The sequence below is a fragment of the Pollachius pollachius genome (assembly GCF_949987615.1).
Source record: "Pollachius pollachius genome assembly, chromosome: 20".
Lineage (NCBI taxonomy): Eukaryota > Metazoa > Chordata > Actinopteri > Gadiformes > Gadidae > Pollachius > Pollachius pollachius.
The window spans coordinates 11,376,640-11,400,040 of NC_136953.1; the positions used below are offsets into that span (position 1 = coordinate 11,376,640).

Below are 23,401 nucleotides of genomic sequence, written 5' to 3' on the forward strand. Positions count from 1 at the left end.
TACCACAAAGAAGACTCACACAATCATGACCTCAACTCGATGTCACCCAAGCACTCTAGAGAGGGGGCGTAGCCTGCACCAGAGGGGGTTCTGATCTTATTTTATGGCTGTTGGTCTGGAGAGACGAACCGGCTCTTTCTTCTTTAAAGGTCATAATGAGTGCATGGTCAGCCTGTAAATGTGTGGAGCACTTCACTGAGCTGTACCATAGCTGTGGAAGTTTAGAAACTGTTCACCTTAGCACCTTGATATGTGGACTACTGGAACCGTTTGCATCACCACTAATGCAATATAAACATGTCTTAATATTAATTTTTCACCTGAATCCCAAAACTGATGTTGTAAACAGCACTCAAAGATCAAAAGTGTTGCCTACCTTGCTCTTAAACATTCAAACGAATCCAGGGATTCAGCTTAACTTAACCAACAGTAACAGAGAAAGCCATATCAACTAACATTTTGTAATATTGATAGGGAAAATGTCCGTACCAGCTAGGAAGCTGCTCCACGCCTCCTAGGTGACTTATCCTGGCCAAGGACGCAGGGTGGTGGTGTTAAGGTCAAGGTTTGATACTGAACAAGGCCTGGGGCTCCGCTGCCATCCAGGAGAGTCCGGGGAGGGCGGGCCTAATCTGTACACACTGATTGGTCAACGAGCAACAGGTGTGCAGCCACACCCAGACCCAGAGTCCAATCAGACTCGGCCAGCAGAGGCTGCTGAAACCATCCTCCACTCACACAGGTAATATACAGAATATGCATTTAAAGAAAACGATTCAGCACGTGAATAAGGCTAAAGGAAAGTGTCGCGGAAGGTTGGGATTAATCATGTTTAGTGATGGGGTTAGTGATATGGTTTTGGTTATGGTCAAAATTTGATATCCCAATTAACACTTTTACAACTATTTAGTCTTTTTTATAACCACTTTTTATTAATGTAAATCAAAATAGACAGTTTCACATGATTTCCAGGTTACCCCTGCTTAGGCAGACTATCAGTTTGAACCGGTTTAGCCTCATACAGCCTCATAGATATAAATGAAGAAAGGAGACTTATTATTAGTTGATATATGTGAGTCCAAGCAGCAAACTGCACTGGTATACTTCTTGAAAGGATTTATTTTCCCAAACAAGGTATAACAAACAACATAGGATCCGATAAGGTCCGGTTTCACTTAATACAATCTGTATTTCTGTAATGCCTTTTGTCTTCAATTCTGATTATACATCTTCATAGAAAAGTTTGCTGCAAGTAATGAAAATTCCAGCATGTAAAGAAATGACCTGGTTACAGGGTTCATACCTGTCACACCTGTCAGGGTCAATAAGGGTCAGAGTCCATACCGGTCATTGACGTAAGCCAGTAAGATGGTCAGGGTTCATACTGGTCATTGAAATAGGGTTGGTTAGTCCAGGTTCATACTGGTCATTCAGGGAGGGGTGGTTAGGGTCAGGGTTCATACTGGTCATTGTTATAGGGGTGGTTAAGGTCAGGGTTCATACCGTCATTGAGGTAGGGGTGGTTGGTCAGGGTTCATACTGCACATCGAGGGGTGGTAAGTGGTTAGTGTCTGGGCACTAAGGCTTCATAACATAAGACTGCTATGTGAAAGAAGATTTGATAGCTGCCAAAGGACTATCTGCCCCCCTTTTATTTTTTCATCTTGTTTTTATTCTGTCTGTCCAGGAAGCGTTGTCTCCTGTCTGGTGGAATCTCGTCCAGACTGATGCCATGGTTACTGGCCCTATTAGACACAATAAGAGACGGTTACAACCATCGCATCTATTGAGCCATCGACATAGAAATCATATATAGCACACTAGGGCTTAATGCTGCTATTGTTTATCATATCAATGCTGCTTGGTCTTACTGGCATTGTGTATGCATGTGTGTGTGCGTGCGTGCATTTATTGTGTGTGTTTTTATTGTGTGTTTGTGTGGCCCTACCCTCCAGTCAGGTCAGGAGGAACAGGTAAGGGTTTGGTGAACCCGTCTCTGCCACCCAGCCAGAAGGTATCCTCTGCTCCCTTTACCTGCAGGTTAAGGGTAGGCACCAGATTATATACCGTTTTTCCACCTTCCACCGTGGTAAACTTGGGTAATTGTGTGCAAGTTACACAATTATGTAGAAAAAGCCATTGATTTTTATCACTTTTTATTTATATTATATCGTGTTTGAGGCCCAGAGCCAATGAAAAGCAATGTGGTTTGGAACCCAACTACAACCCCATACGGTAAAGAAGCCCTACTCAGGCCAGGTAAGGCAACTTTATTTATATAGCACTTTTCATACGCGAGGCAGACTCAAAGTGCTTCACATTGAAAATGAAATAATAAAATTGATAAGAAAAAGAAAACAAGTTGAACGGAAATTTTACCCTGTGAATGAATACACATACAATGTCAGCTTAAGGTAGATAAGGTTGAGGCAGAGAGACCAAATCCCAGGTATATTTACCTTTGACTGCCGTGTTTCCATCTTGTATCCCATTTTGAGACTGGCCAGAATCTTCATCGTACAGAGACTGATGTGGATTCTGTAGGCTAAATAGTAACATAATATATTAAACATGTGTAGAAGTGTTAGATGACATTAAAGATGTTGTAGCTAAGATTTCAGGGCGAGGGTCATTCATTAAAATCATTCATTCGCCAGGAATTAGTGATTGACATGCTGTGCGTTTTAGGCTGGCTGCGCCTGCTTCTGTATGAGACCATTTTGACTTATCATTTGTGTCAAACCAGATGATCTCTTCCCTGATTGGTTCAGAGAACTCAACTTGCCAGTCAATCAAAAGTGCTTAACAGAGATGCAACACTTCTTAACAGAGAAGTAAATAAGAGGGAGTAGAGAAGGTGGGAATAGAGGAGGTCAGTTTTTGGGGTTCAGTTCATCTTGCATTCCTCTCTTTACTCTTCTCGCTCCTCATGATCGTGCTCATATGATTGACGATGTGAGAGTGACAGCCAGACAGGCAGACGATGATCAGAGGTTTGCTCCGTACTCACGGAGTCCAGTGGCTTCCAGGTGAGACGCTTGTGTGACGGTGTCTCCAAACAGACAGTATCTGGGCATGGTGTGACCAACCACCCCTGCTACCACCGGACCTATGCAGCCAGACAGACAGGTAGTCAGACAGACAGGTAGTTGACCGAAAAGTAGATGAGTGAAAGGTAGTCAGACAGATAAGACAGGCAGTCCAACAGACTGGAAGACATATAGGCAGGTTGTCAGAGAGATTGACAGGTTCTCAGACAGACTGAACAGCGGACATACAGGTAGACGGATAGACGAGGAGGACAGACAGACATATAGACAGACAGGGTCCAACAGACGCTTGTACCCGAGTGCAATCCGATGCGTATCTTCACTTTGATCTCTGGCATGTGTTTGATCTTAAAGGCTCCGATGCAATGCAGGATGTCCAGGGACATGTTGGAGACTTCTGCAGCGTGGCGTGTCCCGTTTCTGTTAGGGACGCCTGATGCCACCATATAGGCATCTCCTATGGTCTCCACCTACAAACATTACGTTAATATATTAAAAGGTGACATATTATACCACCCGTTGTGAGTGTGCTTAGCCGTTACAAGTCATTTCGGAAAATCGGCCTCTTCTGACATCACAAGTGGGCGTGTCCACCTAGATGTGTGCTGGATGGATCAGTCTACCAGCCTACCCAGTGGACTAGTAGCAAACGTTGCTCATCCAGCCGTCACACATCTAGGTGGACAAGCACCCCTTGTGATGACAGAATAGTTTGATTTTCAAAACGGCTTGCAACGGCTAATCACGCTCACAGCTGGTGGTATAATATATCACCTTTAATAACATAAAACACGTGCAGATCTCATTTTAATTATATTTACTTCTGGAATAAAAATTAGAAACTTGAACATTAACCAGATGGTCCTAATGTTTCCACCACTTAAAACACCCAAAGTGACATTGGTATGTAGTTAACACACCAATGTGTTCCATAGAGCCTGACCGTCTGGTTTAATTGTGTTGGCAGCCGCGACGATGACTGTAGAACGGTGTGACGGAACGCACGGCGACGTACAGGGAGGAGGGGCCGAGGGCCCGAATGGCTGGAATGAGTAAATTGCGTAAACTTTTACGCAAAAAACTGCATTATTTTTCCAATGAAGTGAATGGCATCGGGTGAACTCACAATACAGTATGCCAGCCATAAACAGGGGCGGAGTTGGGCACTAAAAGCCACGGGGAACATTGACCGGCCCGGCCCTCCCCCAGCCGTCCACCGGCCCTTCAGCCCCTTTCTCCCACATATCAACAACACAATCAACACTTTAAATACTAAATCTATTTTTTTAGTCTAGATGAAGACCCAGATTATGTCACGTTTCATTGAGTGGAACTCCTCCATCTGTTCTAACGCCAGCCAAGTCTACGCATTTGGGGAGGACTTAACGAAATATGAAATCTGACCACTAGATGGCACCAGGTAAATGCACAATATTGACATTAAAGTGTAGGTTTAAAGCTTTTATGGGGTTTCTATTAATAAACAGATGCTGAAATGAAACATCAAAATAAAACTTTACAATTACTATTATTTATATATATATATAAATAAATAATGAAGAATTAAATGAAACCAGTCTACACAAAAAATGGTAGATTGATGGCAGAGATCAGAGAGATGAGTGTGCAGGGCAACCATGAATGAGATACAGAGAGTAAGCAAGGGGTATAAATATTGGTTGGAAGTCGCTTCTATTGTATAGTATATCTCAGGGATTTTCGCGGAAGATAGAGCCTTGAAGTGGTTTAAAATAATGCTCTGGGCCGGCTTGCAGACGTCTCGCGGACGTGCACAATAATTGTGGGCCAGTCCATCTGACATCGCTGGCCGACAGGCCGACGGGGAAATCTCCCGATCGTCCTGACAGCCCCTCCGCCTCTGGCCATAAAATATAAGTACGAAAAACCTTCATGTACATTCGATGTAGAATAGGGTACACAACACATTCTTTGGAAGGACCTTTTGGAGGAATGGGTTATTCATAGGGGGAGGGTTAGTCTTAGTGTTACCTTGTAAACATCATGAGAAGCAATGATGGCATCAAACATTGTATAAAGGTCATTTAGTAGGTCAACCACCTACACACAAAGAGAAAACAGACAGGTAAATCAGTTGCCCTGTTTGATACAAAAGCTCAAATTAAAGATTCCTTTACAAATTCACGTGATTAATAATCTGCCATAGGGGAATAAGTAATGCTGCCAAAGGGCTGAAATGTTGTGACGTCACGTACTTATGATGTTGATGTAGTGCTACAGTACCTCTACATATTCAGTCAGAAAGACATTGGCTTACTTAATGCAGTGTTTACATTTACATTTAGGGCATTTAGCAGACGCTTTTATCCAAAGCGACTTACAATAAGTGCATTTGTTACAATAAGTACATTTGTCATAAGAAGTGAAACAATATATCGCTGTCGGTACAGTAAAGATGTTCATAGAACCAAGTGCAAGTATTACAATCGCTAGGCTAACCCATTCCCCGTGTAAAGCAATGATAGCAGCTACTGTAGATGCTACACAATTAAGTACCTTGAAAAAGTGCAATGTAAGTGCCAGGACGTACAACATTCAATGGTTTGAATTGGTTGTTTATGTAGTGTTACAGTACTTCAATGGGTTCACTCAGGAAGACGTGGGCTAGCTATATGTAGGTGTTTATGTAGTGCTACAGTACCTCTATAGGTTCAGTCAGGCAGACATTGGCTAGCTTTATGTAGTGTTTATGCAGTGTTACAGTACCTCAATAGGTTCGCTCAGGGCGGATATTGTGGTGAAGCCAACGATGTCACTGAAGTAGAGCGTTGAGTCTGCATAATGTTCTGGTTCAACCGGATTTCCTAACTTCAGTGACCGGGCTACGGATCTGTCAAAAATTGAACAGCATTTTTTTAGGTTGAATCACATTTCATATTTAACTATGTCTTCTTTCACCAGGGTTAGTGTTGTGCCAAACCCCAGCATCCTGCCTAGGGTTCAACAAAACCTAGCAGTTTGTGTATAGATAGATGTGGATTACAGAGATAGCATATCTATATTTCATATAAATGTGTATCTTACTCAGGCAAGAGTTGGCTGATGAGCTTGTCAGTCTTTTTTCTCTCTATCTCCAGTTCATCCGTCCTCTCTTTGATCAAGTCCTCCAGGTTGGAACTGTACTGCTCCAGCATGCGCAACATGGAGTCTATGATGTGGGGTTTCTTGCCCTGATGAATGCCACGAAACTGCAAGAAAGAAGGCCGTTATAAGCGACACAGAAACAAGTAAAAACTATTATAAACTACACTGAAAGAACTGGACACCATTAGAAACTATACAGAAACAACAAGACAATGGCTTTTATAAACTATGATAAGCTAAACCAAAGTTGTTATCTTACTTACTTTCATTGTCTCGCTTACTCAAGCACCTTCCTCCAAATGTCGTACACTATGAAATGTGCTACGACCTATGTAAATAGGCTTGTTCCTGTTTAAATATGCTACAACGTATTTCAATTCGCTGCAACGTGTTTAAATGTGCTATGTCCATATTGTCAGTGTTATCTGACCATGAGTGTGACTGCTATTGACTATGTACTTTTATTGGTTACATGCCCTTTATTGAACAGTGTCCTTGGATATCTTGAAAGGCGCTTTTAAAATAAAATGTATTGTTATTATTATTATTAAAACCTGTCTCAATATGCAGTGAAAGGTGGGCCTTTTGCCGGGATCTTCATCCCAGCACTGGGTCATGAGAGACAGACACTCTGCAGGAGCTTCGTCCATACAGAACAGCGGCCTGCAGAGAGGAGGTGGATCTCTCAGCCGCTCCACTATCTCTGCACACAGACAGAGAGAGAGACAGACAGCTATAGAGAAGGGGCTCACACAGACAGACAGACTTGCATAGGGAGTGTCATTCTACAAGGAATTCCCTAGTTGACTAAAAGCAACGCATCCTGACTTATCGTCGAATAATAGTCATAAATCTCCGGGTTTTTTTCATATTTAAGAAATGCCATGTCGAGTTGCAAGTGTGTCTACATTTTTTATGTATTTCTAGGGGATTAGGGATGCAAGAAATACCCAAAACCTGTAAACAATTAGGCATACTCTTTTGTAAGTGTTTTTCAATTGGTGCACAAAGACAAAACTAGGATAGTTTCCAACAATGTACACATATCGAAAGTCAGACTTAATTAGAATTTGATGCCGTCAATGTGCGTTACAGCCACACCAGAACTTTTTGCCCCTGATCACTGTTATACAGTAAACACTTAGCAGGGAAAACCGAAATCTTATGCTAAGCTGGACAACATGAAGCTAACCCTAAGCTTGACAACAGGAAGCTAACCCTTAGCAAGGAAACAACCATAAGCTTGAATACACTCACCATGGTCGGGCATGTCCATCATGGCGTAGGGCAGTGTTCGTGAGACCACTTCCTGGATGATGATGGAGAAGCTGAAGACGTCAGCAGCATAGGTTCCTCCTCGTACAGGCTGCCTGAGAAGTTCTGGAGCCGTCCACAGCAGATCTGTAGAGGACATGCAGCAAGTTATGAATGATCCCTTCCACTTTGAATTCATGGACCAGTTTGTTTGGATTTGGATTAACGCAGACTTTGACATGTTCCGAACACGTTTTGACTGGATTAAACACTTTAAAGTGTTTGGAAAAACAGATAGGACACACATCCACGCATAACCTCTTCCAGTCCGCTGAATGAGCTACTAAAGAAGATGAACTTCCTACCTTCTGTTGCCTTGGCTGGATCAAGGTTCTGAGAGTGAAGCACCATGGGAAGGCCGTAGTCAGAGACCTTGAGGACGAATCGTTCGTCCACCACACAGTTCCTCGACTTGAGACGCCCATGGGTCAGCCTGTGCATGTGAAGATACTTCATCCCCTGACAAAAATGTGAATGAATGGGGGGTTTACAAATATACAACTTTAATAAGCGTAAGCATTAATAACAATTAGGGGTATATGACCAATCTTAAATGGACTGTATTTGTGAAGCTTTTGTAACCTGGGACTTGGGGTTAGGGTTACTAGGGTCAGTACCTTGATGAGGTCCATGAGAAGAGCTTCTAGGGTCATGGTTATTAGGGTACGGTTACTATGGTCACTACCTTGATGAGGTCCATGAGAAGAGCTTCTAGGGTCACGGTTATTAGGGTACGGTTACTATGGTCACTACCTGGATGAGGTCTATGAGAAGGGTTCCTAGGGTAAGGGTTACTATGGTCAGTACCTTGATGAGGTCCGTGAGAAGGGAGGACTTGAACATCCAGTCCAGTCTCATGCTACTGTCTGCTAACAGGTCGGCCAGACTCCCGCGTGGACAGTGCTCTGTAACCATGGCAAAGATCCCGGAATCCAGGAAGAGTCCAACATAGAGGCTGAGATTCTCATGTCTCATCTCCCTGAACTGGACAGGGTTAGGGTTAACAGGTTAACAGTTAACACTTCCGTTAACTAATGAATTAGGGTTAGTTAAGTGGATTGGACGAGAGAAATCCGTAATTCAGTTAAGAATGTTTCTTTATTGTGCATGAATGTGTGTGTGTTTGTGTCTTACAGAACTGAACAGATTCTTGGTTGATTGATTGACAGCTGTCATCTCCCGTCCTTCCGGAATCCTCTTCAACCATACCCAATCGCCCTGGCAAGAGCACAGCCAATAGGAAGAGAGAGGTTTCAGGCAGACAGACGGATTGGCGGGAAGCCAGGCTGCTGGGCAGACAGACAGACAGACAGACAGACAGACAGACAGACAGACAGACAGACAGACAAGTACCTCCAGTAGTCCTATATTTGTAGTCTCTGGCGTGGACTGAATGTAACTTCTTGCAATGGATCTCATGGGACTCCTGAGCCCGCAGACACTCATCGTGGACCCTTCATTCAACTTCTAGATATACACAGACATATACACATGCATATATGGATAAGATGGCCGGCTAGGTGCTAAAGGCTATGTGCTATGCTATATGCTAGGTGCAATGCTGTGCCAGCACAAACCTTTTCGCTGGTCTGCGTGTCAATAAAGGTGATGTCATCCATAGTAAGAATGATTTCATTGCTGCTGAGAAATCTCTTGTTCCTACACACAGGGTGGGTACACTAGAGTTAGAGATAAAGCTATATATATCCATATATATATACTCATCAAGGGGATATATATATATATATATATATATATACAGTATGTAGTATATAGACTCTAGCTCACACAGACACAATTTGTAGGAAGGGTAAAACATTGAACCAGATCATGACCTCTGACCTGTAGACAACAGCAGCAATCCCCATGCATATCAACAGGAAGAGGGAGACGGGAACCGCCTTCTCTACACCTACAAAACAGGGCAGTATCAATATAAAATCCTTATCCAAACCTACAAAACACCTCACCTATCACAACAAAACCTTCATACCGGCAAAAGTTGAAGTAGGGTCGCATTTACGTATGAGGTTACAGATGGTTGCGTTGAAGGGTTACAAACAAATCTAGGAATATGGTCCTCGTTAGAAACACAACTAAATCTTTAAGAAACATGTTCTATGTTTTCGTCTTTCAACACTGGTCGCGTAAATCCGACGTTATGCTACCGTTATGCTGCCTCCATGGTGTGACGTGGAAGTATAAATGCAGGCCGCTCTGTCGTGTTACACGTTTGCGACGGATTGGTACACCATATATATCTCAAACCATCTCCTCCCAACAAAAACGATACAAACCTCCAGCGCAGGTCTGGTCTGGACTGAACCAACAGAATCTTGCAGAGGGGGGTTTTCCGCCAGGAAAGCTAAAAGAGCGCGCCAAGGGTCTGAGTACTCCAAACTTGTGTGTCTGTGTGGGGTCCAAAACATGGGTGGGGACCAGTCTGTCTCCGTCACTGTCCAACACCACATAGCTGGACTGAAGCCCTCCACTGCTTGGGGGCCCATACAGCTTCTACAGGAGGAGACACAATCAATACATCTAGATACACAATCAATACATCTAGAGACAATCAATACATCTAGAGACAATCAATACATCTACAGACTATCAATACATCTAGAGACAATCAATACATCTAGATACACAAACAATACATCTAGAGACAATCAATACATCTAGATACACAATCAATACATCTAGATACACAAACAATACATCTAGAGACAATCAATACATCTAGATACACAATCAATACATCTAGAGACAATCAATACATCTAGATACAATCAATACATCTAGATACACAAACAATACATCTACAGACAATACATCTACAGACAATCAATACATCTAGAGACAATCAATACATCTGGAGACAATCAATACATCTAGAGACAATCAATACATCTAGATACAATCAATACATCTAGATACACAAACAATACATCTAGAGACAATACATCTACAGACAATCAATACATCTAGAGACAATCAATACATCTAGATACACAATCAATACATCTAGAGACAATCAATACATCTAGATACACAATCAATACATCTAGACACAATCAATACATCTAGATACACAATCAATACATCTAGAGACAATCAATACATCTACAGACTATCAATACATCTGGAGACAATCAATACATCTAGATACACAAACAATACATCTAGAGACAATCAATACATCTACAGACAATCAATACATCTAGAGACAATCAATACATCTAGATACACGATCAATACATCTAGAGACACAATCAATACATGTAGAGACACAATCGAACACACAATCAATACATCTAGAGACAATCTCAGCAGCAATGAGACGGGAACCGCCTTCTCTACACCTACAATACATATAGAGACAAGATCAATACGTATAGATACACAATCAATACATCTAGAGACAATCAATACAATTACAGACATGATCTAGAGACTGTACATCTAGAGACACAGTGAAAACATGTAGGGACAATCAATACATCTAGAGACACAATCAAAAATCTAGGGAACAAGTATTGCAATGAATGGGGGGAATTCTGACTAATTAGCCGTAGTATTAGCCGTGTCCTGTAGCATGCCGACCTGCTGACCTGATTGAAACCACGGAACTCAAAACCTCCTTCTGATTGAGCAAGCTGATTGCCCGTCACCCATGCCCCTCCCCCTGCTTGACGACGCTCCTCCACTGCCTTAGCAACGAAGTACACCATGTTGACGATGGATCCAAAGAGAGGCGAGACCTGAAGAAAAAGAAAAAACCACCAAAGAAAATATATTTTTTGTATTAATGCAGTATTAATGTGTACCGACATATTAACAACGTATTAACACCATTGAAAACATATTAACCTCGTTTTAACAACATAACCACTCAGCATATAGGGCTTCCACATCGCAACCTCCATTTTGGAAGCAAAGGAGCATTCGAGCATCAGTTATAAGAGAAGATATACTTTATTCATCTCAACAACATTATTGTGTTGGTGGTAATGTTGTTTCGGTCGTTGTTAAGTAATAAACCGTGGAATATTTGTCATTACGGGATTTGTGTTTGAAAGTGCCATAGCTTGGACTGACAGTTTCAAAACAACTTTTTCGTTACCGAAGGTAATAGTATATTGACGTTGATTCAGAATTTTAGAGTACTACAACTCTCTTGAATACTCTCAATATGGCGGAGTAACACCAACAAATAATCCCACGATGCATTCTGATGAACGAGTCATATTGTGTACGTGTGTAAGTGTTAGTGTGCGTACTTATGTAGATGCAGCAGGGTTAGTATAGTATATATGTGTATAAGTGTGAATCAGTGTTGGCACCTCTGTTGCGGCCACAGCCGATCGTATTTCCCGGCTCTGTTGAGCGCTTCGGAACGCCTCATAGAAGCTCTGGTCTGACGCCATGGTTACGGTCAACACCGCGCTGTAAGCATGACGGAGTCTCGCGTTGTTGGCCAGCAGAGGGAATGCTGTATCCTGATTGGAGGAAAATTACGAGTTTGGTTAGGATCTCAGTAGGTTGTTCATCTCCAATTTATTAATTGTAAGAGGTCCAGATTGCCAGTTCTATTTCATGAACGTTTTTTTTTAAAACATTTTATTAAAGAAAATTAGGCAGTATGTTGTACATACACAAATAGGTACAATAGAAGACATTTTCAGTTTTTCAAATTATTATGACATCGATGTGTTTTTTGACTTGTGGTAATAGCAAGGCTTACTCAAGTTCTGCCCTCAATGTGCCATATATGGACCGTTTCCTCTATTGGCTGCTAGACTCCAGCAGTGGTGGCGACCATGACGTGTCATCCAACCCTTATTAACCCCATGACATGCACGTCCCAGTGAATATGTAATGAGGCTGAAGGGAAAGCTAAATGCCCTAAATGTAAATGTAAATGTAAAGGGTTCATGAACGTCACCTGGTAAGGCATGGCATACAGTAGGGCATCATAAGGAATGAACACGTAGCCATCCGACACCATCCCCATGTCCAAGGCAGCCAATAGGAGATCTCTTTGTTCTTCTCCACCAATGAGAGCAGAGCTCATGCATAAGATGACCACTGAAAGAGTTAGGGAGAAAGCACAATATATGGATGGAAATGGTTACACACATTGACACATAGCATAAACATTAACATTTACTTTTAAGGCATTTAGCAGACTCTTTTATCCTTTATTTCTTCTGACATATATGTATATATGTCAGAAGAAAGAGAAACAATAGTTAGTTAACCCCTTCCCTGTATGCAACAAAGCTAGCAAGGATAAGATGCTACACAATGCTATGTACTATTTTTAAGTGTAAGGACGTACAACATACAATAAGTGCGTACATCAGGTGCCAAGACGTACAACATACAATAAGTGCGTAAGTGCTTCAAATAGCAAACATATTGACCTTTGACCTGGTCAGCTTCTCTGATGGCTTTCAGGGCTTCTTTAGGTCCTTCCTCTCTTGTTCCTATGGTAACAACTGGACCAACTGGAATGCCAAGAGCTCTGAGAGCCGAGGCCACTTCCTGCCCGGTGCCTTCCCATAGGTCAGTCGGAGCTGTAGAACAAGGAATTCATACCAATTGTCATCTTTGCCAGAACAAACTCTCACCTCAAGTAATCCTAACCCCAGCTCACAAGGTCAAATGATGTTAGCCCTAAATTACCCTAACATACCCTAGCTAGCCACAGGTAACTCCAACATCCTAAAGCTGCTGAAGAGCCCCCCACCTCCCTGCCTCTCTTCTCCCTTGAGAAGTGTTGCATTAGACCACACCAGAGACCACACCCATGTATATAAGCCACACCCACTCACCAGAGCACACACATTTATTTAAACCTCAACACTTGCCAGAGCACACACCCACTTATATAAACCACACCCACTTACCAAAGACCCCACCCATGTATATAAGCCAAACCCACTATCCAGAGTCCACACTAATTTATATAAACCACACCCACTTACCAGAAACCCTACCCATGTATATAGACCACACCCACTTACCAGAGATCACACCCACATGGGCCCAGCGGAAGAATCTCAAAACAGCGAACAGGACTTGACTGGTAGGGGTGATGGGCGGAAGGCTTGGCCATTCAGAATTGAGACAGCCTGGAGAAGCAAGCCCCGCCTCCCAGTGCTGAGCCATTAGAGTGGCAGCATGACAAAGGGCGGGATTAAAGGGTCCAATGTAGGCGTGGCCATATCCCTCCATTTCGACCAGCTGAGTCACCGCTGGAACATAATCACAAAGGTACAGAAATAATATCCATCAAGCAATATATCAACACGACTACCCGACACCCCACGATAAAATGCGTGCTAAATGTTTTGTCTTTTCGGCAAAACCTCCCCACCATCAAATACATTCTTAATAGTGTACTTTCACCAAGCCCACTACTTAACATTATGGTACTTTATTACTTCCGAGTGGAAATTAATGCATTGCTCTCTCTCTCTCTCTCTCTCTCTCTCTCTCTCTCTCTCTCTCTCTCTCTCTCTCTCTCTCTCTCTCTCTCTCTCTCTCTCTCTCTCTCTCTCTCTCTCTCTCTCTCTCTCTCTCTCTCTCTCTCTCTCTCTCTCTCTCTCTCTCTCTCTCTCTCTCTCTCTCTATATATATATATATATAAACGCGTATTAACTGTCTTATCTACTCTTAAGACTATGATAAAATGCTTAGAATATTGCAGAAAGGAAAAGGAATGATCAGCTAGTCTGATGTATAAACTGCCCTTAAGGAGAATAAACCACTACTGAGTAATCCTTAATTAGGATTTATTATTAATCATTAAAAACTATGTTAGCACAATATTTGGAGGGCAGGACAGAGTATTCCTCCAGTAGTTGAATAAAACTACAGTACTATATAAGGCACTTTATTAATACATATACCAACCTAATATACACTATGCAATACCTTTAGAATTCCTCCTTTAGTAGTTTAATACAACTACAGTACTACACATAGTACTTATTATTTATTTTAGATAAGTCCCTTATTACTAGTCCTATAAAAACTATGTAATACCTTTAGAGGCAGAGCAGTCCTGCACATATATACTATGCAATACCTTTAGAATTTCTCCTTTAGTAGTTTAATACAACTACAGTACTACACGTAGTACTTATTATTTATTTTAGATAAGTCCCTTATTACTAGTCCTATAAAAACTATCTAATACCTTTAGAGGCAGAGCAGTCCTCCTCCAGAAGTACCACGTCGTACCAGTAGCCTTTACTGAGTCCAACATCTCTGTGTATCCGTGACAACGCAAGGTTCGCTGCTGCAGTAGGCATTGCGCTGGAGAACAGGGGGTCACATGACCACGGACCAATCAGCGCCAGCTTGAAAGTTGCTGTCCGTGCATTTCCTATGCATAGCCACCAAAGCCACACACCTAGCAACCATCGAGGAGAATGCATCCTTATCTATAAAAAAAACAAAAACAAGATGAAATAGTTAGGTTTCCCTTGCCCTGAACAAAGAAATGATTGGGTTTGACAAACTCGGTTCAGTTATATAAGTCAAAGAGGCCAAGACCGCTAGGATTCTTGGGATTAGCTCATTGGGATAACCCTTATGCTTTCTGATTCTTTCAGATACGAAATCTCTCGAAGTGTCTCTGGAACTCAGAGAGTGATCCATTTTGTTTTCTTTAATTCACGTTGCTTAACTAAATTTGCTTAGTTAAAGCAGGTATCTGCTTTAATTGCAGGTTGGCTTCACAAGCCATCTTAGAATATGTTGTATTTCTCATAGCCAGCGGAACTTTTTTTACCCTTAAAACAACGTGATCTTTTTACTATTAAAACAAAACCCTGTACGCATGCGAAAGTTAATGCAACAAATAGGTTTTGTAAGTAAAACCCGGCCTAAATAATTAATCTTTAAATAAGTAAATGACTTAAGGGCTCTATTAAGGGGGTGAATCCGCCTCTGGGTTTGTGTTAATGACACTATACATAGAACTCCAACTCGTAATCAATGTGAACTGTGTTTACATTGTGAATATGAGCATCACAGTGCTCTGTTCCAGGATCCAAGAACCATCAAACCGGTGGTTAGGAATATTGTGCTCATGTAATAAGTTCATGTTCATGCATAACATACAGGAATTACATGTGCATGTCACTGAAAAAAGAATGATGGCCGTATTTGAAATGGTGTGGTGTGTGAGTATTAAAATTAAGTATTGAGTATTATTGAGTAAATTGAGTATTAAAAAGAAAAAACACAGGGTTGTTAAATAAAACATCATTTGGGAGAGCGCATCCTTATCTGCAAAATTATCAAAATGAAATAGTTAGGTTGCCCTTGCCCTGAACAAGGACATGGTAAGGTTTGACAGATCTGTAATATAAAAGAAAGAGGTCAAGACCACTGGGATTCTTGTGATTAGCTCATTGGGATAACCCTTGTGCTTTTATGGTGTCCTTGATGCTGTTGTATTAAACACATTCTTAGGTCATATCCGACTGGTTTTTGCAGCAAATACCTTTATATCAGCATTCTGCATTCAAATTATATTCACCTGGAGAGTGAGCAACTTTTACAATCGTGCATCAGATAAGATTTATATAGTCATTTAATTATAGATAAGACACATAGAGTAATAATATATATTATATAACTAGTGTGGATCAACAAATACCTTTAGATCTACAACTTACCAGTACATAAGACTTTCTTCTTATTATGATGCTCCAGACACAATCAGTTGTTCTACATGAAATACAGTGAGGGTTAGATCCTAGTGCAAAGGTTACGGATAAGGTCTGATCCTCATGCTGGAAGGTCCTTTAAAGTAAGAGTAAAGGTAAGATCCTTGTGCCGGAAATTCCTTTAAAGTAAGGGTTAAGGTTAGATCCTCATGCTTGAAGTTCCATTAAGGTAAGTGTTAAGGTTAGAAACTCATGCTGGAAGTTCCTTAAGGTGAAATGTACTTTCGCTACTCATCTCCAACGAGAAAGAATGAGAGATAGTGGGGGGAGGAAGACAGAGGGGGAGAGAGAGAAGATAGAAAGAGGGAGAGAGGGAAGTGGATAGAACGTAGAGGGAGAGAGAGAGAAAGAGAGACAGAGGAGAGGAGGGGATGGGAAGGGGCGAGAGAGAGGGGATGGGAGTAGAGAGAGAAATGACATTTAGTCTTTAATCTTGTTAAGAGTTCAACTAGGACAACCTTTCTATCGACATAATGATCAATTATAGTATAAAACATTACATCATATGATGGTGGTGTGCTTTTATTTGTATCTACATAATTATCAAGTAATATAGTCATTTCATTATTTTCATGGATATGGCTGTACAAGTGCTGTAAGAGCTGTGTAAATGTACTATAAGTGCTTGTAGTTCATATGATTTATAGTTCTTAAACTTCCCATCATCCCAATCATCCCTACTAAGATTTCCAAAGGTTCAGTTCATGCATGCAATATATTTCCACAAGTAGTACTGTTACAAATATATACTATAATAAGTGTGTATGCATATACATACAAACTTATTATAGTATATTTGTACCAGAACTACTGGTTACTACTACTAACAAACAAACAAACTTCTGTAGGTATGTACTGCATGTACATACCTACCATACATGGATTACATACCATACATACCATAACCACATGAGAAGGCCTTTCTGAGTTTGCCTGCTGAGAATAGTGAGTGATAGACTCATGTGAGGATGTCCATGGTGGGACTAAACCATCTATTCGTGGCAGCGGGCCAGATGGTAGCGGTGATATTTGGAGACGGCGGTAATCCAGATTAGGATTTGAACAGATTACAACTGACATGTTTATTTTACACGGCAACGCCCATACACACGATGACACTACCTGGCAACGCACGTGCTATGCAAATTGATGTAGTTGACAATACCTGGCAAACACACACACACACACACACACACACACACACACACACACACAGGTATGGTTGACAATTGAGATAATTTAGACAGATTTCACATTGCATCTACGCCCCACGGCAACACCCATACACACGATGACACTACCTGGCAACGCACGTGCTATGCAAATTGATGTAGTTGACAATACCTGGCAAACACACACACACACACACACACACACACACACAGGTATGGTTGACAATTGAGATAATTTAGACAGATTTCACATTGCATCTACATAAATTAAAGTCCCCATAGACTATGTTGTATTTTCCATAGCCGGAGGAACTTTGTTTACCAAACAAAGTGACAGCATGTTTGGAGTAAAACTAATTAATCTTTTAATTTGTAAATGACTTCAGGGCACTACTAATGGGATGATCCTCATCTGGGTTTGTGTAAATGACACTTTACCTGGAACTCTACCTGGAACTCCCAACTCGTTATCAATGTGAACTGTGTTTACATTGTGAACATGAACTCATTACAGGAGCCTAGAACCTGCGACAACCGTTATTAAGCGGGTTAAGAATAGTGACCATGTGTTTATATAAGATGTTAATGTATAAAATACAGGATTTATATGGGGATGTCATGGAAAATGAAATGAAGGCCGTGTTTGAAGCACGCATGTGTGATTATATACATAATTTAGGTTAGCCTATTTCTTAACCAGATAATAGTCTCCTCCCGGTATATTGCTTCAAAACACAAAAATCACATTAGCGACACGAGCAGTTAAAACACACTACGTTAATATATTTTATCCCTAAACGAAAAAACATAATTAAAAAAAAATGTTGCTATAATACAATTAAATTATCTCTAAAATAAATAAAAAATATTAATATTGATAAGTAAAAACACACTACGTTAATAAATATAGCTAGAAATGTTGATATATATAAGTTAACTGTGGATCTGAAAGGTTGAGTCATCGTATCCGTGTTTCGCCAGAAAGTACGTTCAGCCATGTCTTCTTCAGGGGGACTATAAACGATTAAATTAATATATATTGCAGTGGGTGGACGATTGAAATGTTGGTAGTGGGAGGTTTTCCCATGTGAATAAAGAAACAAATAAGATAAACGAATAAGAAACAAAACCAAAAGCCAGCTAGCCCGCGGAAGAAGACACCAAATGGCCGATGGGGTTCACTACATAGAGCTTGGAGCCCACACCTTAACAGGTGAATGACATCGTCCAATTATTAAAAACACTGACACATTCAAACACACTAACGATGGCAGGTGGCCCCCTGCTGGAACCAAGTGCCTTTTTTATCCAGATTATTGTCTAGCGTTGACAACACTCTATAGTGTAGGGGTCACCAACACGGTGCCCGCGGGCACCGGGGTGCCCGCAAGGACCATATGAGGCGCCCGCAGCCCTGTTCTAAACATAGCACAACTCATTCTGGAACAACCCTTTCCACCTTTTTTAAGTCATTGTTGATAATTATTGTGAGAAATCATTAACATGATCAGTGTCTTCTCATAGAGGAGTATCATTAACCATTTATAATAATATATAACTACAGTGATGCAAACACATGTATGACAAAAAAAAGAGCGCTACCCAAAGTCGGAAAAAATATGACGGCGCAATATCCTATTAACATGAGAAGGCCTATGCTATATGCTTTAATAGGAAATTCAATTTAGTATACACTGCTACATGAGACAGACGAACAGACAGCACCAGCTAATCTTAAGCAAAAAGATTGTGTCTTACCTTTATTTATGTGGCAGTGATCTCATCCCGTGGTGTAGCCTACCACATCCACTTAGTTAAACAAGTTATCAAAGTTATCTGAAAACTAGTAGGTACTGGTCCACAGCGTCCCCAGTGAACCGACTCCTACGGGAGACCCTGTCGGAGACCCTCTCAGTAGCTCTACGTGCGCATGCGCATCCAATATTTAACAATCTGTTGATGCGACGGCAAGGGCAAGGGCTGTGATTGGTCCCCTGACAAAATCATTTCCGGAATCACTTTTCTTTACTTCGAAGTCTCGAGGGGTCTCAGTCAGATTACGGATTATTGACACCTGCACACACGCCACACGCCCCCCCCCCCCCCCCCCCGCCCCCCCCCCCGCCCCCCCCCAAAAAAAACTCTTCGGATCTGCACGAACCACACAGGTCCCCAAAATCGATGATAAAAAAGCGACTCGCGCCAAAAAGCGCGCCGTTTGCATGTCTGTAACTAAAGGCAAACTGAGCAAATTTGTTATTTCAGAAAAGTGCATCAAACTGGGGGCCCTTCGTACGACCATGAAGTAGCACTCAGGTTCAAAAAGGTTGGCGACCGCTAGTGTCAGTTGGACATTAGCACACACACAGTTTGATTACAGATGATTTAACCTTAAATACATTGGAACCTTTTTCATTTAAAATGCAGTTGTATAAATTCCATATGTAGATAGCTGCCTGGGTCTTCCCATTGCCATGCTCCCCTTGAGGGGGACCCAAGGTTGAGCAGAACCACAGGAAGTCATTTGTGGACGACAAACTTGTTTAACAGCTGCTTTAATTAATAATAAGATCACAAGTCAGATGAAAATCACCGTCCTCTGTCATTCATTCATTCATTCATTCAAACATCCATCCATCCATCCATCCGCTCTTGATTTCACATGCCATGCATTCATCATCCACCACAATCTGTTTCCACAATCTGGTTCATGTGTTGGTCTCCTCACAGGGTGATCTTGGTGTTTCTGAAACTGGAGTTATCCCTAAAAGAAACGAAGCCATAATTAATAATAATAAAAAAAAAATTACTATAATAATAACAATACAATAGGGTTAGGTAGTTAGGGTGAAGGAGGGCTAGAGAGTTATGGTTAAGGGTCTTACTTGAGGCGTGTTTTGTTCTTCATAATGGGGCTTGGTAGTTAGTGTTCAATGAGATTGTGTGTTTTATACTCCATGATGGTGCTAGTTGGCTAGGGTTAGAGAGTCTTACTCGATGCTGTCGTTGTGTGTTTTATACTCCATGATGGTGCTAGTTGGCTAGGGTTAGAGAGTCTTACTCGATGCTGTCGTTGTGTGTTTTATACTCCGTGATGGTGCTAGTTGGCTAGGGTTAGAGAGTCTTACTCGATGCTGTCGTTGTGAGTTTTATACTCCGTGATGGTGCTAGTTGGCTAGGGTTAGAGAGTCTTACTTGATGCTGTCGTTGTGTGTTTTATACTCCATGATGGTGTTCGGAGGAAGGTTTAAGACTCGTCTCAGAGTGTCTCGGATGCGGGACGTTGTGGTCTGGTCGCTGGACGTCCGGTTCCAGATGGACAAGATGTCTTCCTGTAACACACATGTTGGGTTAGAGAGTTTAAACCCACACACACACACACACAATAAAATGCATACAAACCTATAAGGTTAAAACGGTTCATAACACATACACACCTATAGGGTTAGACAGTATAGAACACATACACACCTATAGGGTTAGACAGTATAGAACACATACACACCTATAGGGTTAGACAGTATAGAACACATACACACCTATAGGGTTAGACAGTATAGAACACATACACACCTATAGGGTTAGACAGTATAGAACACATACACACCTATAGGGTTAGACAGTATAGAACACATACACACCTATAGGGTTAGACAGTATAGAACACATACACACCTATAGGGTTAGACAGTATAGAACACATACACACCTACACGGTTAGGGTCAGACATTACTGTAGTTCTAATGGTACTGTACCTGGAAGCGTATGGACACCACCACGCCACAGACCTCCTCCCCCACCATGAACTGCTCCCCCACCATGGCCAGGATGATGTTCTCCCAGAAACGACTCGCCAGGCCTTTACGAAGACGGATGATCCACTTGCCCCCACTTCGGTTTGCATCGTCCTATAAAACACACATGATATATACATATAAACACACACACACACTCCTTTTGCCACGCATGGCCGCCGTTGTTTGAGCGGATCAGTTTTCAGTTGACCCCGCTAGACATTTTGGATCGTCCAATTCAATACTCAGTGTGAATACATTATAAAGACCATGGTTAATAACCTATGGAAGCCTAATGCTATGCATAAGGTCTTCAGATAGCCTATATGATCCAAGAGCTATTTTAGTGATGTTTGTTAAAAATGGCAAGGTCAGATACGTCATCTGTTCCTAGCTGACTGCCTAATGAGAGAATATAGCTTTCAGACCGCTCCAGACAAATTTCTGACAAATTCATAATTTCTTCTGATTGTTTAGGAAAATCGATTTTCCTGCCAATCACATATAGCTAAGCTTCACCACTTGTGCTCTACTGCAGTATGTCTCTGCGCAATGAAAGAGAAACTACTTTATTTTTCGTTGGTAACCATGAATAAATATGTATATGTATAATAGTAATGATAATACCCTATAATATACACTTACCTCCCACATCGGTTTGATCCCTTCCTTAAAGAGGTGGAAGTCACTGTGTCCCGTTAGATCTCCAGGTCGAATCAGATGACTGTACAGCTTCCAGAACTGTTCCACCTACAAACATACACACCCCCACACAGTTAAACCAGATGACTGGAGTTTCCAGAACTGTTCAACCTAAAAACAGACACAGTACATCTACCAGAACTGTTAACAAATTACTAATCAAAAATAAATGAGGATGTGACCAAATCAAAAAGTTGGTGGCACCAGAAGAAAATGTTAGCCCTGAGCCTTGCGGTTGTACAGCTTCCAGAACTGTTCAGCCTAATCACACAGCAGTGCTTACAGAGGCAACTGTGGCAATCTGTCGGATGTTCTGCTCGTAGCTTTGGATGCTGGCTGGTCTGCTAGGAGTCCTTCTGCTGAACCACAGACTGTAGTTGTACTGGAGTGGGTGTTCCCCTGGACCTGGGGAGACTGACTGCAATACACAAAAACACACAGATTCATGAATATAAATATATACATACACGTTACAAATAAAAAGGAAATAAACAAATTATAAATAACAAAGTCACCTTGTGTGGGTTGTTGCCGTTGGGGTCATCCCTGGCGTTCATCAACTCGTCCAAATCTTCATCTTCATCTTTAATCCTAAAACACCAAATATCACCATCATCACTGTTAATTCTAAAACACTAAATGATCATCTTTAAACAAAAAAAACAATCTTCATCACTTTTAATTCTAGAACATAAAGATATCCTCTCATTCCCATTTAATCTTAAAACACAAAGATATCAGCATCCCCAAAACAATAGTTATAAAAAGATAGGTTACTACCAACGTTGTGTATTCATCGCTGATACTGCATTAGCAGTCACGTTACCCTTCTAACCAGTTAGCTTAAAGAGCTAACCATCAACGTATTATCCTAAACAGCAAGTTAGCTACTACCCTGTTAACTAGTTACATTAAAGAGCTGGTTAGCTTAAATACTTAATCCAACCAAATAAACAGATAAGTCATACTGAACGTCAGTTGTTATTTGGTTAAGTAAAGCATACAGTCAATGTACATACAATTCCAGTTGATTCATTTCTCTTCCAACTCCAGCAGTCTTCTCCGATGTGAACTCTTGAAGCTGTTGACTCACTATAACTGGACTAGTTAGTGTTCTTGTTAAACACTGGTTGAGCTGCAGTAGTTAGCGGTTTGGTTAACCACTGGTTGAACTCCTAACTGGGCTTCAGTTTAGCTAACTAATGTTCCAAAGTTAAAGCACTTTTGATTCTAACCTCAGTATCTAAACTCTGATTAGAGGACTAAAGCCGTCGTTACATTTACACTGGTCTCATTATATACGCGTTTTGATTTCACTATCATCTCAAACAAGTACAAGTATAAACGTGTTTAACTCAGTAAACTGCTTTGACTCAGCCCCGCTTTAGTTATAGGTTTGATTATCTTCCGGAAACCACGCGCATGCGCATTCAAATTGTACGGGTGATGAATAGGGACAGAGGCAAACAATATGAAAAGCGAACACAACAAAAACGGC

General features: G+C 41.3%; 2 protein-coding genes across 2 annotated transcripts; both read right to left on the reverse strand.

The window, feature by feature from the left end:
• Nucleotides 1-1,651: 1,651 nt before the first annotated feature.
• Nucleotides 1,652-14,935, reverse strand: LOC307090979 (retinal guanylyl cyclase 1-like; the record flags this gene model as incomplete). Its single annotated transcript, XM_079757799.1, has 23 exons — nt 1,652-1,745; nt 1,949-2,034; nt 2,460-2,545; nt 3,011-3,109; nt 3,346-3,520; nt 5,061-5,129; nt 5,796-5,919; nt 6,114-6,277; nt 6,728-6,876; nt 7,431-7,574; nt 7,793-7,946; nt 8,295-8,471; nt 8,622-8,705; nt 8,841-8,954; nt 9,065-9,146; nt 9,330-9,399; nt 9,785-10,001; nt 11,099-11,248; nt 11,831-11,986; nt 12,433-12,575; nt 12,914-13,066; nt 13,517-13,747; nt 14,695-14,935. 23 exons carry the CDS (start codon nt 14,933-14,935, stop codon nt 1,652-1,654), a joined length of 3,162 nt encoding a protein of 1,053 aa, XP_079613925.1.
• Nucleotides 14,936-19,944: 5,009 nt separating this feature from the next.
• Nucleotides 19,945-23,303, reverse strand: eif4e2rs1 (eukaryotic translation initiation factor 4E family member 2 related sequence 1). The gene is made up of 7 exons (XM_079757900.1): nt 22,923-23,303; nt 22,419-22,494; nt 22,187-22,321; nt 21,847-21,951; nt 21,163-21,315; nt 20,602-20,738; nt 19,945-20,170 (listed from the first exon to the last, which is right to left on the reverse strand). Exons 1-7 carry the CDS (start codon nt 22,937-22,939, stop codon nt 20,131-20,133), a joined length of 663 nt encoding a protein of 220 aa, XP_079614026.1. The 5' UTR covers nt 22,940-23,303; the 3' UTR covers nt 19,945-20,130.
• Nucleotides 23,304-23,401: the final 98 nt, after the last annotated feature.

Coding starts and splice junctions, on each gene's coding strand:
- eif4e2rs1 (XM_079757900.1), bottom strand. Junction 21,952..22,186: donor AGATTGCCACAGTTGCCTCT/GTAAGCACTGCT, acceptor GTATGTTTGTAG/GTGGAACAGTTCTGGAAGCT. Junction 20,739..21,162: donor TGGTGTCCATACGCTTCCAG/GTACAGTACCAT, acceptor TGTGTGTTACAG/GAAGACATCTTGTCCATCTG.